Source organism: Vombatus ursinus, unplaced genomic scaffold (assembly GCF_900497805.2).
Source record: "Vombatus ursinus unplaced genomic scaffold, bare-nosed wombat genome assembly UNPS02014768.1, whole genome shotgun sequence".
Classification (NCBI taxonomy): Eukaryota; Metazoa; Chordata; class Mammalia; order Diprotodontia; family Vombatidae; genus Vombatus; species Vombatus ursinus.
In genome coordinates this window covers 3,714,541-3,728,307 of record NW_020954546.1, presented here as the reverse complement: position 1 = coordinate 3,728,307, position 13,767 = coordinate 3,714,541, and the positions used below count along the sequence as shown (strand labels likewise).

Here is a 13,767-nt window from a genome sequence, read left to right as displayed (position 1 = left end):
CTTTCAGGTTTGTAGTAAAGAGTAAATGAGGTAATATTTATTTTAAAAAATTCTCAACACAGTGCCTAGCACATAGTGGGTGCCATATAATTGCTTATTCACTTCCCCTTCCCTCTGCCTGCTACCCCCACCAATCTACATGGGGTAAATTGGAGGGAAGGCACTAGCATTGAGAAGGTCTTGAGACAGCCTAGTAAAGAAAGTGAACTCTAAACAGAGCCTTGAGGGAAGCTCAGAAGTGGAGGTGAAGAGGGAGAGCATTTCGGGTACAGAGGACAGCCAGCCAAAAGGCACAAAGCCAGCAGATTGTGTCATCGTCAAGGAAATGAAAGGAGATGAGTGTGGCTGGATTGTAGAGTGTACGTGGAGGAGACTGGGGTATAAGAAGACTGGGAATATCAGAAGGGCACAGGCTGTGCAGGGCTTTAAAAGCCAAACAGAGGAGTTTACATTTGATCCTAGTTTCTCTGTGCCTCAATCCCCTCCTTTCTAAAATGGGTATAATAATATTTGTATTACCTACATCACAAGAATACTGTGAAGAAAGCTCTTAGTAAACCCTAAAGCACTACAGAAATGTGAGCAGCTATTGAATCACCACCACTACTAATAGTACTAACAGTTAGTTGGTGTGGTGGCTAAGACCACTGGACTTGGAGTCAAGGAAAACCAGAGTTCGAATTCTGCTTCATATACTCTTTTAAATTGTGTAATCTGGGGTAAAACACTTGATTTCTCTTCTTGGTTTCTTACTCCGTAAAATGGGGATAACAATAGCACCTAGCTCCCAGGGTTATTGTGAGGATCAAAGGAGATAAATAACATGTGTATAGCTCTTTGCAAATCTTTAAAGGCTATGTAATGCTAGCTACTATCATTGCTACTGAAATAAGACACAATTACAAAGAATCCTAACACATTCCATGAGAGGTGCCTTAAAGACATGTAAAACAAAGTGCCCTCTGAGGGGCAAGGTCATTGACTGGGGGCATTAAGGAAGACTTCCTGGAGGAGGTGCCATGTGTTGGACTTTAAAGGTTGAATGGGAACTCAGCAGGCAAAGTGGGAGAGGGAAGACAGTCTAAGCATCAAAAATCAACCAATTTAATCCAAAACTCAACATGAATACTGAGCATATATGGGTTTTGTTGCTGACAGTTGCCTGAGAGCCAGAGGATATAGAGTGGGAAAGTTCTGGATTGGGAATCAGAAGCCTGGGATATGTATTCTGTATTCACTTATCTGGGAACATCTTCTATCCTCCCTACCCAATAGAATGCAAGCTCTTTGAAGGCACAGACAAACTCACTTTGTATTTGGATCCTCAGTGACTAGTGCATTGAGGTATTTAATAAATACTTATTGAATTCAATGGAACTGGACCAACTTGTGTAACCTTGGAAACATCAGAATATCCTTATGATGTAGGTAGTACAAATATTATTATACCCATTTATTATACCTGATTTTTATTTTATTTTTTCCTCAATTAGATGTAATCAAAATTTTTTAACATTCATTTTAAAAATGTTTCCAATTCTCTCCCTCCCTCCCCTAGCCCCTTCTTGAGAAGGCAAGCTGTTTGACGTAGATTATGCAAGTGAAGTCATGCAACACGTTTCCATATTAGCCATGTTGCAAAAGAAAGCACAGACCTCAAAAGCAAGAATAATAAAAAAGCAAAAATAGCATGCTTCAATCTGCATTCAGACTCCATCAGTTCTTTTTCTGAAGGTGGATAGCATTTTTCATCATAAGTCCTTTGGAAAGACTTCTAGCTTATCCCGTCATAGAGAATGTTTGCTAATGGTTTGAAATAAATACTACTTATCATTTTAAAGAAATCTCCATTTATTCCTTGCTTGCTAATGTTTTTAAAGAGGAATGAGTGTTGTATTCTGTCAAAAGCTTTTTCTACATCTGTTGAGATAATCATACGAGTTTTGTTGGTTTTGTTATTTTACCTACTTTAGAAAGGAGCAACTGAGACCTAGAAAAGTGAAGAGATGTTTCTAAGTGTCCTGGGTCTCAGTTTCCTCATCTGGGAAGTGAGAGAGTCGAACTCATAACAGCTCATGCTTAAAGAGTATTTTCCTTACAACAACACCACTAGAGTAAGTAATTCAATTATTATCATACCCACTTTATAGATAAGGAAAATTAGGCTCAGGGAGATAAAAATGATATGCCCACTTGACCATAGCTATCAAGTATTAGAGCCAGACTGGAATTTGCAACTTCTAACTCCAGGTTGGACCACAGATATTTCCATTGTACTGCACTGCCTCTGGACAATAGGATGTCTAAGTGGTAGCTCTCTGAGCCTGCCCTTCAGTTAGTATGATCTTACCAATGCCATCAGGAATAGAGGGATTAACATGACATTTTCATTGCAAATGTGGATGGTTTGGCTGCCTGACCAAGCCTTTTGTAGATTTTTCTAACAACCTGACCACTATTTATAATGCTGCTTCTATGGAAAAATATCTTAGAATTTCAGGGGTTTGTCTCCCCCTAGGTATAACTACAGCCAGGATAAGGGATGTACCTGTTACCTACCCTGAACCCCAGCCATTCCTACTGAATAAATGTTTTCTTACTCCTTATCATTTAGTTCAGAAACATTTATAAGTACCTACTATGTGCCAAACAGGCATTGTGCTAAGCCCTGGAGATAAAAAGAGAGGCAAAAACAAACATAGTCTCTGCCCTCAAAGACCTCATATTCAAATGTGAGAGACAACATGCAGATAATAATGTGTGTACACATATACACATACATCTTTCTGTGTGTATATATATGTACATATGCATGTATATATAAATCGATACATACCTATACATACATACATATGTATGTATGTATATGTATATAGAGGAGAAGCCCTAGAAATTGGAGGAAAGGAAGGTCCCTTTTTGTAATTTTTTATAAACCTTTCATAAAGAGTGGGATTTGAGCTGAGTCTTGAAGGAAGCCAGGAGTTGGAGGAGAAGAAGGAGAACTTTCTATGCATGGGGGTTGGGCAGAAAAAAGGCCTGGAGTTGGAGAATGGAGTGTCAAGTGAAAGGAAGAGAAAGAAGGCCTTTGTGGCTGGATTATAGAATGCATGAAAGAGATGAAGTTCACCACTCCTGCTTGTTGGTACCCTAAGGCAAAGCTCTCATTGCATAGCCTTAGGTATGGCTCTCCATTTAATTATGTGAACTTAATGACTTTATGCACCCTCAGTTGTTGTGTCTATCCTCCCAAAGAGTATCATACTGCAGATTAAAGTGAACACAACCCTCCCTCCCCATCATGGAACAAATGTGTTTCCTTGATTCCCAATGCACAGGAAAGGTGAGCTCTGTCCTTTATTGTCACTGCTGATATACTATTAGTGATAACTTCTCCTGCTAGAATAAGTAAGGAAGAAAATCCAGGTCCCCACACTGAACCCATTTGGCCTTCCTAGAATTCTTGGTCCATTCTAGAATTAGAATACTAGATTGGTCTGAACTAGGTAAGTGATTTTGTAACACAATCCTCATTCTAAAAGAGAACAGGGTATTTTAATCTTGGGGTATTATTCTGACACAGGATTTTCTTTTCCTAAAACTCATCTTTGGCACACCCCTGTAAGTATGGAGCATAGTAGAGCTGCCTATGAGATGGATATGAAGACTGTGTGGAGAAAGAATATGCAGTCTTAGGAGATGCATCACACTGTTTTTCTGGATAAAGACAGGAATCTGACCTAATTTTGCTGAGTGCCTACTACGAACTCTAAGTCTCTATGTGTGGGCTAGAAGTATTGGCCCTTGGAATGTGTATCAGCCCCATTGCCCATTGTGAAAGAGCCAATCATCTCAGAAATGGATCAGAGGCCACATGCAGAGGAGTATAAAAGGGCTTGCCTCTTATGGCTCCTCAGTCCACCTGACTCCTTGGGGACCTCTTCTCAACATCCATCCAAGAAGGTATCTCTCCTGGCTGTGGGATGGCGAGGAGGGAGAACAATCATTGCTTCTTCAGAAGGAGATGGAAGCTCTTCGAGAATGGGACATAGAGGAGATGCCCCATCTAAAAGTTGGGGTGCGGGGGGAAGCACTCAAGAAGGAAGAGCATCAAGACAAGAAAAGAATGGAGTTTGAATGCAGATCGAAGCATACTATTTGCTATTTTTTCTTCTGTTGTGTTTTGTTTCCTCTTTCTGGTGGTTCCTCCCATTGGTTCTAATTCTTCCTTACGACATCACAAATGTGAAAATATGTTTAATAGGAATGTATATGTAGAGCCCCTATCAGATTACACACCATCTTGGGGAAGGAGGGGGAGAAAAATTTAAAACTCGAAAGCTTATGGAAGTGAATGTTGATAAATCAAAATAAATTAATTAAAAAAAAAGAAAAGAAAAGAAAAGAAAAACCAACAAGAAAAGAGGAGTTTGCATTGTGGAGAGGCTAGAGGTGTAGCTTCCAGGACTAGGGAGATGATAATCTCTCTGTGCTGGGCACTCCTCAGATCACATCTGGACTATTTGCATGCAGTTCTGGGCATCACATTATAGAAATTATATTGATAGAGAGGTGACCTTAGAGTTGGGAAGGTTAAGTTCAAGTCACACTGCTGACATAGAATGGCTGTGTGACTTTGGGCAATTCATTTAAACTCTCAGTTGGGACAGCCAGGTGGGGCAGTAGATAAAGCACCAGCCCTGGACTCAGGAGGACTTGAGTTCAAATCTGACTTCAAGCACCTAAAGCTGTGTGACCCTGGGCAAGTCACTTAACCCCATTGCCTCCAAAATAAAGAAAATAACCTCTCTCAGTGGCCCAAGTAATTCCCTAAGACTATATGTTACAAACAAGTGCCAGTGCCAAGAAATCCTTCCCCCCCTTTTCCCCGCCATTTGTGCTTTCATTGGTATAGGCAAATCCAGATGGGGCAGTTCCCTCTCCCAACAAAGATCACTACCTAATCTGCTCTGCATTTTATAGTCTCAGAGAGTTTCCTGGGACATTGGGAGGTTAAATAATTTGCCAGAATCATACAGTCAGTATGTGTCAGAGAGAAAACTTGAACATTATATCAATGAAATCATAGATCTAGTTCCCCTCACACCACCAAAAACAAACAAACACGTTGGAGAGCAGTCAGAGGAGGTCAAGGAGGATGATGAAGGAACTCAAGGTTTGATCAATTGAAGAAACTAGGGACATTTACTAACTTGTGACCCTGGGCAAGTCACTTAACCCTATTTGCCTCAGTTTCCTCATCTGTCAAATGAGCTGTAGAAGGAAAGGGCCAGCCACTCCAATATCTTTGCCAAGAAAACCCCAAAGAGTCCAACATGACCAAAACGACTGAACAACAACAAAAGGGACATTTAACCTCCAGAAGAGAAAACTCAGCCCTGGATCTGATTAGCTATTTTCATATTTCTGAAGAGCTGTCAATAAGAAGAGGGATTTACAAAAAATATAATGTTTACTCCTCTAGTTTGGCCCCTCAAGGTAAAATTGAGAGCACTGGATGGAAGTGAAAAAGCTGCAAATCTACACGTGTAAAAGTCTAGTGAAGGTATCCCAAGGTAGAATGAGGTGTCCTAGGAGGTAATGGCCTCCTTCTCCCTGGAGGTCTTCACAGAAGGTCTAGATGACCACTTCTCTGGTATGTTGTAGAGAGAAATCTTTTTTTCTTTTAATCTAGGAGGTCCCTTCTTGCTCTGAAATTCTCTAATTCTGTGATCGGTAAGGCAAAAGAGGGGAGGGGACAGTTAGCGGATTTGAAGTTATTGAGAATTTATTTGAACCAAATGAAGTCAATAGGATACACTCTTCAGTAACAGAAGCCACTGTGTTTTTTGTTAATTTCTAGGGCCTAGATTTTTAAAATTTGTTTGATTGTAACTAAAAAGTATTTAGAATTTTATTTCAAATTTGAACATGATGAGGTCACTGAAATGTGGGAACCTTAACCTCTTATGTATACCTTTCAGCTCCCCTGAATGTCCTACCAGCTAAGCTAGAGGCAATGCCAGCCCCTTTGTCAAAGCCATCCCAAATGCCACCCCCTCTAACTGTCCTCCCACACTCCCATGCCATCCTCCAGTCTCTTCCTGATGTGGTTCTAGCTACGGTCTGAAGCTCTAGCTATACCCTGTACAGACGTACAGGATGCTCTTGTCTTACCTCTGGTAGAAGCAGAAGCTCTTGCTCTGGGGGATGCTAGGCTGCCTCTTTCCCAATGATCCAAGGAGATCCCATAGGCACAGGCATCAAAGTTCTTCCTACGGGGCCAGTGGCAGCATCAGTGCAAGAAATAAGCAGCCTGGAGGTTCCAGCAGTGACTGATACAGAGGGATCTGTAAATTACTTCCTTTCATCCAGAGGAGCAGCTCTGACAGAATTGGAGGAACCAATGACCTCTCCAAGAGCGTAGCTTCTCATCTCCCTTCTTTTCCGAGACCGGAACTCCTCAGCAATCCCTATGGCACCTCAGCTCTCACCAAAAGGCTCTTTCTGCTTTGGTCTTCCATTCCTCCAGGCTAGGACATTCTCGAAGTCATCCTGGATTCTCACTCCCCCGTATCCAAGCTGTTGCCTGTGAATTTCACCTTTTCAACTTCTTTGAAATATGTCATCTCTCCTGACACTGACATCGTCCTGGTGCAGACTCCTCATCACCTCACACCTGGACTATCGCAATAGCCTTCTGGGGTGTCTGCCTGCCTCAGTTCTCTCCCCACTCCAATCCGTCCTCCATTCAGCCCCTAAAGTGATCATGTCACCCCCACCCCCACTCTCCAACCTACTCCATAAACTATGTTCAGTCATTTCAGTCGTGTCTGGCTCTTTGTGACCTTGTTTGGGGTTTTCTTGGCAAAGATACTGTAGTAGTTTGCCATTTCCTTCCCCAGTTCATTTGACAGATGAGGAAACTGAGGCAGACAGGGTTAAGTGATTTGCCCAGGGTCACACATCAATAAGTGTCTGAGGCCAGATCTGATCAGGAAGATAAGTCTTCCTGAGTTTTCCTGATTCTAGGCCAGACACTCTATCCACTGCGCCACCTAGCTGTCCTCCATAAACTACAGTGGCTTCCTATTACCCAGAAGCAAATACAAAATGCTCTATTTGGCGTGCAAAGCCTTTCAAAACCTAGTCCCTCGTGCCTTTTGAGTCTTCTTACACCTTACTCTTTGATCCAGTGAGAGGGGTCTCTTGGCTGGAAAGCCAATTAACTAACAAGATGTTCCATCTCTCGGCTTTGGGCATTTTTTTCTGATTGTCTTCCATGTCTGGAATCCCTCCTCAACTCTAACTACTGACCTCTCTGGTTTCCTTTGAGTCCCAACTAAAACCCTACCTTCTACAGGAAACCTTTTCCAACCTCTCTTAATTTCAGTGCTTTCCCTCTACTAATTATTTCCGTAAATAGCTCACTTCATATATATTTGTTTTCATATTGTCTCTCCCATTAGATTTCAAACTCCATTTGCCTCCTTTTGTATCTTTAGGATTTAGCATAGGGCCTGGCACCTAGCAGGTGCTTAAACAATATTTGAGTGATTGATTGACCTTCAGACACCCAAGTTTTCTGTTAGGTGATGAGTTGACTTCATCTCTCACATACATTTTGGTGAAATCCTTGGCATTAAAATCTTCACCTCTAATTACTGACTGTTGACAAAGCTTATAATGTCTGGCACTTGCTGTCTCTTATTTGTTCCTTGTTTCCCTAGCCTGTTTCTCCCTTCAAGCCATCATCCCCTTTCTCCCTTCTTTTTCCTGTAGCATAAGGGGGGATATGGAAATGACTGAGGCTGGTTCTCTGCACTGTCCCTCTCACTGCTACATTCTGTCCCCTGTGTTCCAGAATCTGGCTCAGCTTCTGAGCACAAGTGTAAGGGACAATAGTCCCTCACATGGGACCAGTTCAGTTGCTCAGTCTGTGCTACGAAGCAGAGGGCCTTGGTCCACTTTTCCTAGGTTCTTTGATGGTTTCCATTGCAAAGTCACCAAAGTTGCATAAGAGAATTCCTAAGGAGACTAGTTTAGGAAAGAAGAAAGTGCTCCTTCTGGAAAGCTGGGATTGCTGGCTCAAGATCAGAGCAGAGCAAAAACTTGGTAAGCTCTGCCCACCTGGCCAACAGATGACTCTGGAACTTTGGCTATCCAGGAACAACTGGGTGATGTTTTCTTCAGGCCTAGCCAGGACTCTTCACCTTTCAAAAGTCACTCAGAAGGCTTGTGGTGGGGGAGGGAATTATAAACCACGTTTGTATTGGCATTCCCAGGATCTAGTACAGTATTTGATATATAATAAAAGCCTAATAAGAAGAATACATATAGTTAATAATAGCTAGCATTTATATAACACTTTAGGGTTTACAAAAAGTTTTATAGATGTTAACTCATGTGAGGCTCACAAACAACCCTGGGAGGTAGGTGCCATTATTGTATCCATTTTATAAATAAGGCAACCAAAGCTGAGAGATATTTAATGTCTTGCCCAGGGTCACACAGCTCTTAACTATCGGAGGCCAAATTTGAACTCTGGATTCTCCCTAACTTCAGGTGCAGCACTCTGTCCGCTATACTTGAAATATCAAACACTTGCTCTCTGTGCAGCCCAGAACATTCTGGAGTGAGACCAGAAACAGATTAAAATGTAATTGAGAAATATTTACCAAAATAAATAAAAATACAATAGAACATAGATAATGTTAATATGTTTTTTTTTTTTTTAAAAAGTCAATATACCACTGTAGGGATCCATATGTAGGGTTAAGTGGTCCCTGCATCTATTTGAGTTTGATACCATCGCTCTATAGCACCTAGCTGCCCCTAGTGGCTTAATAAATTCTTGTTGATTGATTAATTGATTAGACTCACCTGCTTAGCTAATTACCACAGAAGACTATTAATCCAGAGATCCTTGTCTAAGATCTGGGCTCCTTTTGCTGGTATTTACACCTGTGCTGTACTGTTAGTCACTACTTACTTACCTGCTCACCAAGTTGTACCAGGAGGCTATACCCAAGAAGCTTGAGTCTTTCCCAATCAAGCATGATCTCAGGCACGAGGATATTTGCACCAAATTCTTTCATCTACTTCCCTATTTTACAACTGGACGTGTTTCCTGAACAGATTCTGTTCCTTCTCGTGGCTTCCTTATCTTCCCTTACACCAACTCCCACTTTGCCCATTGGTGAAATTAAGTCTGATCTTGGCTCAAATTCTTCTAAGTATAGGTAATAAGAAATCCTAATCTCAGGACAACTATGTGAAACTGAAATGTCATTGGCGGTCTTTACTTTCTCTGTATGACTTTTTTTTTTAAATTTTCTTTGCAGTAACAAAATTTTTCAAAATCTTCAGCTTTTGACCCCTCTGATTCATTCATTGGTTCAGAAGCAAGTAGGGGGTTGAATTTAACGGCCTTAGATGGTCTCTCTGGACACCAAGATTCTGTTATTCACAGAACATTCCTTTTCATATCTCTGCTCCTCAGGTCTTCCAAGAAATCTTTTGCCTGTGTACTTGCATGCCTAGCCTGTCGTGAGATGTTTTCTTTTCCCCAAAGGGAGAAAGATAACAGGATAGAGAGACTCAGATCTCCCATACTAGGTAGATCAGCATCATGGAAGCAGGGGTAGGGACCTATACATTGATGTCAATTCTTCAAAGATTCATCATTTCCTCTAGGTGGGTACTTCTTTCACGTGTAATCCCTCCATGCCTAACTTCATCATTAAATAAGACCATTAGGATGCAGTAATGTGTACAATGCAAATGGCACTAGAGAAACCAGGTTCTAATCCTGACCCTGGCACTTACTACCTATGTGACTTTCAGTAAATCATTCAACCTCTTGGCGCCTCTGTTTCTTCATGTGTAAAGAGAGGTGTTTGATTAGGTGGCCTCTAAGGTTCTTTCCATCTTTAAATCTGTGATGCTGTGAAGCATCATTTATTTGAGTGGCAGAATTCCAGGCACTGGGCTAACCAAGCAGCTGGCAGTGGAGAGCAAAGATTAAGCTAACATAGATGTGAACCAAAATAACCAATTTTTAAAAATACAATGCTAGGTAAACAATTTAATATAGGAACATATAAATAGTTATGAGCATAGTCCCAGGAGCTGGGAAGGCAAATGATGGTGGCCCAAGGAAAGATGGACTACCAGATAACTCCACACTCTTTTACCTTTCCTTCTTGTCTCCCTCCTCAATCCTACCCAGCACAAGTGTGTCTTTTTCACACACACACACACACACACACACACACACACACACACACACACACCACAGCTACCTTCCTGGTGAGTGGAGCCATGTTGGAAAAAATCAACATGCCAGAGGCAACCTGGCACCTCTCTGGAGTGATTTGAATTCCCACGTGTACCACCTACAATACTCACTGTGCAGGACGTGAGTGATGGAAGAATTTGGCTTGGGGACATGACCTGTCACCAGGGCATGCATGTTGTGAAAGAGGCTCCACCCTCCCATAGCAGGAGCCTGTGTTTTCACTAGCCAGCTGGCAGTCTAGAACCTGTATAAAAAGTCTTCCACCTGGTTGCTACTCAGTTCATTGCTCTAGAAGTGACGACGTCTCTTGGTTGAAGAATTGGGTGAAACATCCCCTGGAACCAGTGTGGGGTGAGTCTCAAAGAGGGCCCTGGAAGGAGAGGGCTATGGGGAGCCTAAGATAGAGGAGCAAGGGGGTAAGGATGGAGATGTCTGGAAGTAACTTAGAGGAATGAAGAGCTTTAGAATGTTAGAACTGCATGGGACTTCAAAGATCACCAAGGACAGCTCCTTTATTTTACAGATAATGAAACTGAGACCAAAAGACATAGTGTGGCTTGTTTAAGGCCAATAGCAATTTCTGCTGACTAGTTATGGCAGAAATGGGAATAGCCTCATCTTGTTGTACTCCTTGTGGGTCATATGGGATAAATGTGAAGATGAGGCAAGAAAGAATGGGAGAGAGGAAACCCAGGTTTGGAGCATTTGTCTAAAACACTCCATTCTTTATTTTAGTCATAAGAATACATGCATAAATATATATGCATGTATAGTACATATGCAATATGTTATGTGATTGTAATGTAATATACATATTAAATTGTATATTGCCTATAAAGGTTTGTCCTTATATGTATATATTTATATAGTAATATCCACAATATTTCATTTTGTACCACCCATCAAGACCTTTTGGGGTTAGTGGCCAATTATTGACTCCATGTAGAAAATATCTTCTCTAGAAATAGAGCCTGTCTCTGTCACTTACCATCCATATGACTGTGGACAAGTCATTTCACTTCCCGAGGGCTTAGTTTCCTCCAAAGTGAGTTAGGCTAGATAGTGTCTCTACATACCCTTTCAGCTCTCAATTTATGGTCCTGAGATCTAACCAGAGGGGCATATTGCTGGAAGATTACTCAGGAGACTCTTTTCATACAATGAGCCTAACATGCTAATTGTGCTATATCTCAAGAATGCCCGAGTTCCTGGTCTGGAAAGGGAAAAAAAGTAACTTGTGTTTTACATATGGTACTTTCTTCCAGGTTTACCTAAACGGTAGAAAGATGTCTTCCAAGGCTCCTGTCAAAGGCTATCCCCAATGCTCTTCTTCGACCCCTATGCCAGCCCCTACTCCAGCTCCTTCATCTAGTGGCTGCTGCGGGTCCAGCTCAGGAGGATGCTGCGGGTCCAGCTCAGGAGGATGCTGCGGGTCCAGCTCAGGAGGATGCTGTGGGTCCAACTCTGAAGGATGTTGCGGATCCTCAGGATGCTGTGGGTCTAGTTCTACTGGATGCTTTGGAGGCTGCTGCCTACCTTCCCGGCGCCGCAGACGACGAGGCTGCTGCTGCTGTGGGGATAGCGGCAGCCAGAGATCCCAGACCTCTGTAGGCCGGGGTGGCTCTGGCTGCTGCTCTGGAAGCTGCTGAATTAGCCCCAGCAGCAGAAGTGAAGACCAGCCTACAAGGAGAATGGCAGAAGAGGATGCCCCTGCCTACTGGTTCCCCTTACTTCTCTTCGTCTTCCTTTGGAGATGTCTTGGGGCATCTCAGAGTTTCCCCCAGAAGGTTAACTGCAGAAACCTGTGCTCTTCTCTGATCCATGTAACTGCCTGGTCCTCATGTGGAAGTCATTCTCTATGGAGATCTCTCTGTGGACTCAGCTATATTCTTTTTTTTTTGTCTGCAGATACAGGTTCCTGCACATAGTAGGCCCTAAATCAGTATTGGCTGACTAAATTTGATTTTGTGAATGTGTGATAATAAAGCCTATAGGAACATCTTAGTTTCCTGTTGTTTCTTATTCCTCAAATCTTTTTACCGCTTCCCTAATGAAATTTTTCTAAGCATCTTGGGTCAACTGGGAAAGACATAAAAATCAAGACCCTGCTTTGGTCATGGACAGAGCCGCCCCTGTGCACTATATTCAGGAGTAACCTTAGAGCTAAGGTGATGACAGAGGGAAGTAGAATCACTACCTTGCTGTTCCCAAATGAATGGTGTGTCAGATAGGTAGAAATAACTCCACCTACAACAAAGGTGTTGCAATGTCTTTGATTTAGGATGTCATTTCTTCCAAGGCACTCCTGGTATGTCTGGTTCAGATGCCAAGTATTTCGTTAGGAGGCAACGATAGTTTGGTTTCTGCCTTTGAGATATGAGGGCTTGTGGAAAGCATTGCCCAGCTGATGTCCAAGGAGCCAAGGGCCAAGATAATAGCCAACATTTATAAAGCACTTTCTATGTTGCCGGACACTGTGCTAAGCTCTTTACAATGATTATCTCATCTGACCCTCACAACAACCCTCAGAAGTTGGTACTATTATTATCCCCTTATGAAGAAACCAAGGCAGAGGCTAAGTGACTTGCTGGAGTCATACACATAGTAAATATCTGAGTCCAGATTTGAACTCAGGTCTTCCTGACTCTATGGGGAAGTGGATCTCAAAGAGAATTGTGAGAGAGAGTGGTAAGAGCCCAGGCTGGTTCTCTGGCTGGAACCTTATGGTCCCCTCTAGTTCTTGGGAGAAAACTGGCCTCTGATTGAAGCCTTCTGGGAGATGGGGCCCAGCCTTCCCTGTCTTATATGCTTAAGTTTGACACAAAAGTGATCTCCACTTTTACTCAGGTCCCTTTTCATGAGTAAGAGGAAGGAGAAATGTGGGGTCCTGATCTCATTCTCCAGGATGGGCTGGGGTGTAGCCTGAAGAGGGAGGGTTTATTTTTTTCAGAAACCTGGGCCCACATCTTTATGACACTAGCCAGAAAGAAAGGAGGAAGTGAGGTACCAGAGGCTCAGAGCACACTGCTACCTGGAACATGCTCTGAAAGGGAAGAAGAGATGCCTTCTGGTGCGGAAGGAAGAGAAGGGAAAGGCAATGAAGGGAAGGGAAGAAAAGGCTATGGATGGGATAGAGAGGAGATGGGGAAGGAAAGTAAAGGAAGAGAGGACCTTTATGACACCAGATAGTTATTTTTAAAAACCAAAACAAGTTTTTGTTGGTGGTAGCAACTTGCCCATCCCTGTCTGTCCTGCTCAATAGAGCTGGAGCTGTTGGCTTGAAAGGGCCGCAGGAAGACTCACCTCTTTCTCCCTGGAAGTATTCAAGTAAAAGCCATAAATGAGCCCTGTTCCAAGGCAAGTTAAAGGGGATTCCTGCATTGAATGGGAGGTTGCAGCTGATGATTTCTGAATTTCTCTTCAATACCAAGGTTGAATGATTCTCAGAAGCAAAGTGGCACGTTGGAAAG

General features: G+C 42.5%; 1 protein-coding gene across 1 annotated transcript; it reads left to right on the top strand.

Moving 5' to 3' along the window:
- Positions 1–10,541: 10,541 nt before the first annotated feature.
- LOC114043278 (cysteine-rich C-terminal protein 1-like) lies at positions 10,542–12,301 on the top strand. The gene is made up of 2 exons (XM_027862349.1): positions 10,542–10,648; positions 11,563–12,301. The coding sequence occupies exon 2, from the start codon at positions 11,584–11,586 to the stop codon at positions 11,944–11,946; it is 363 nt and encodes a 120-aa protein (XP_027718150.1). The 5' UTR covers positions 10,542–10,648; positions 11,563–11,583; the 3' UTR covers positions 11,947–12,301.
- Positions 12,302–13,767: the final 1,466 nt, after the last annotated feature.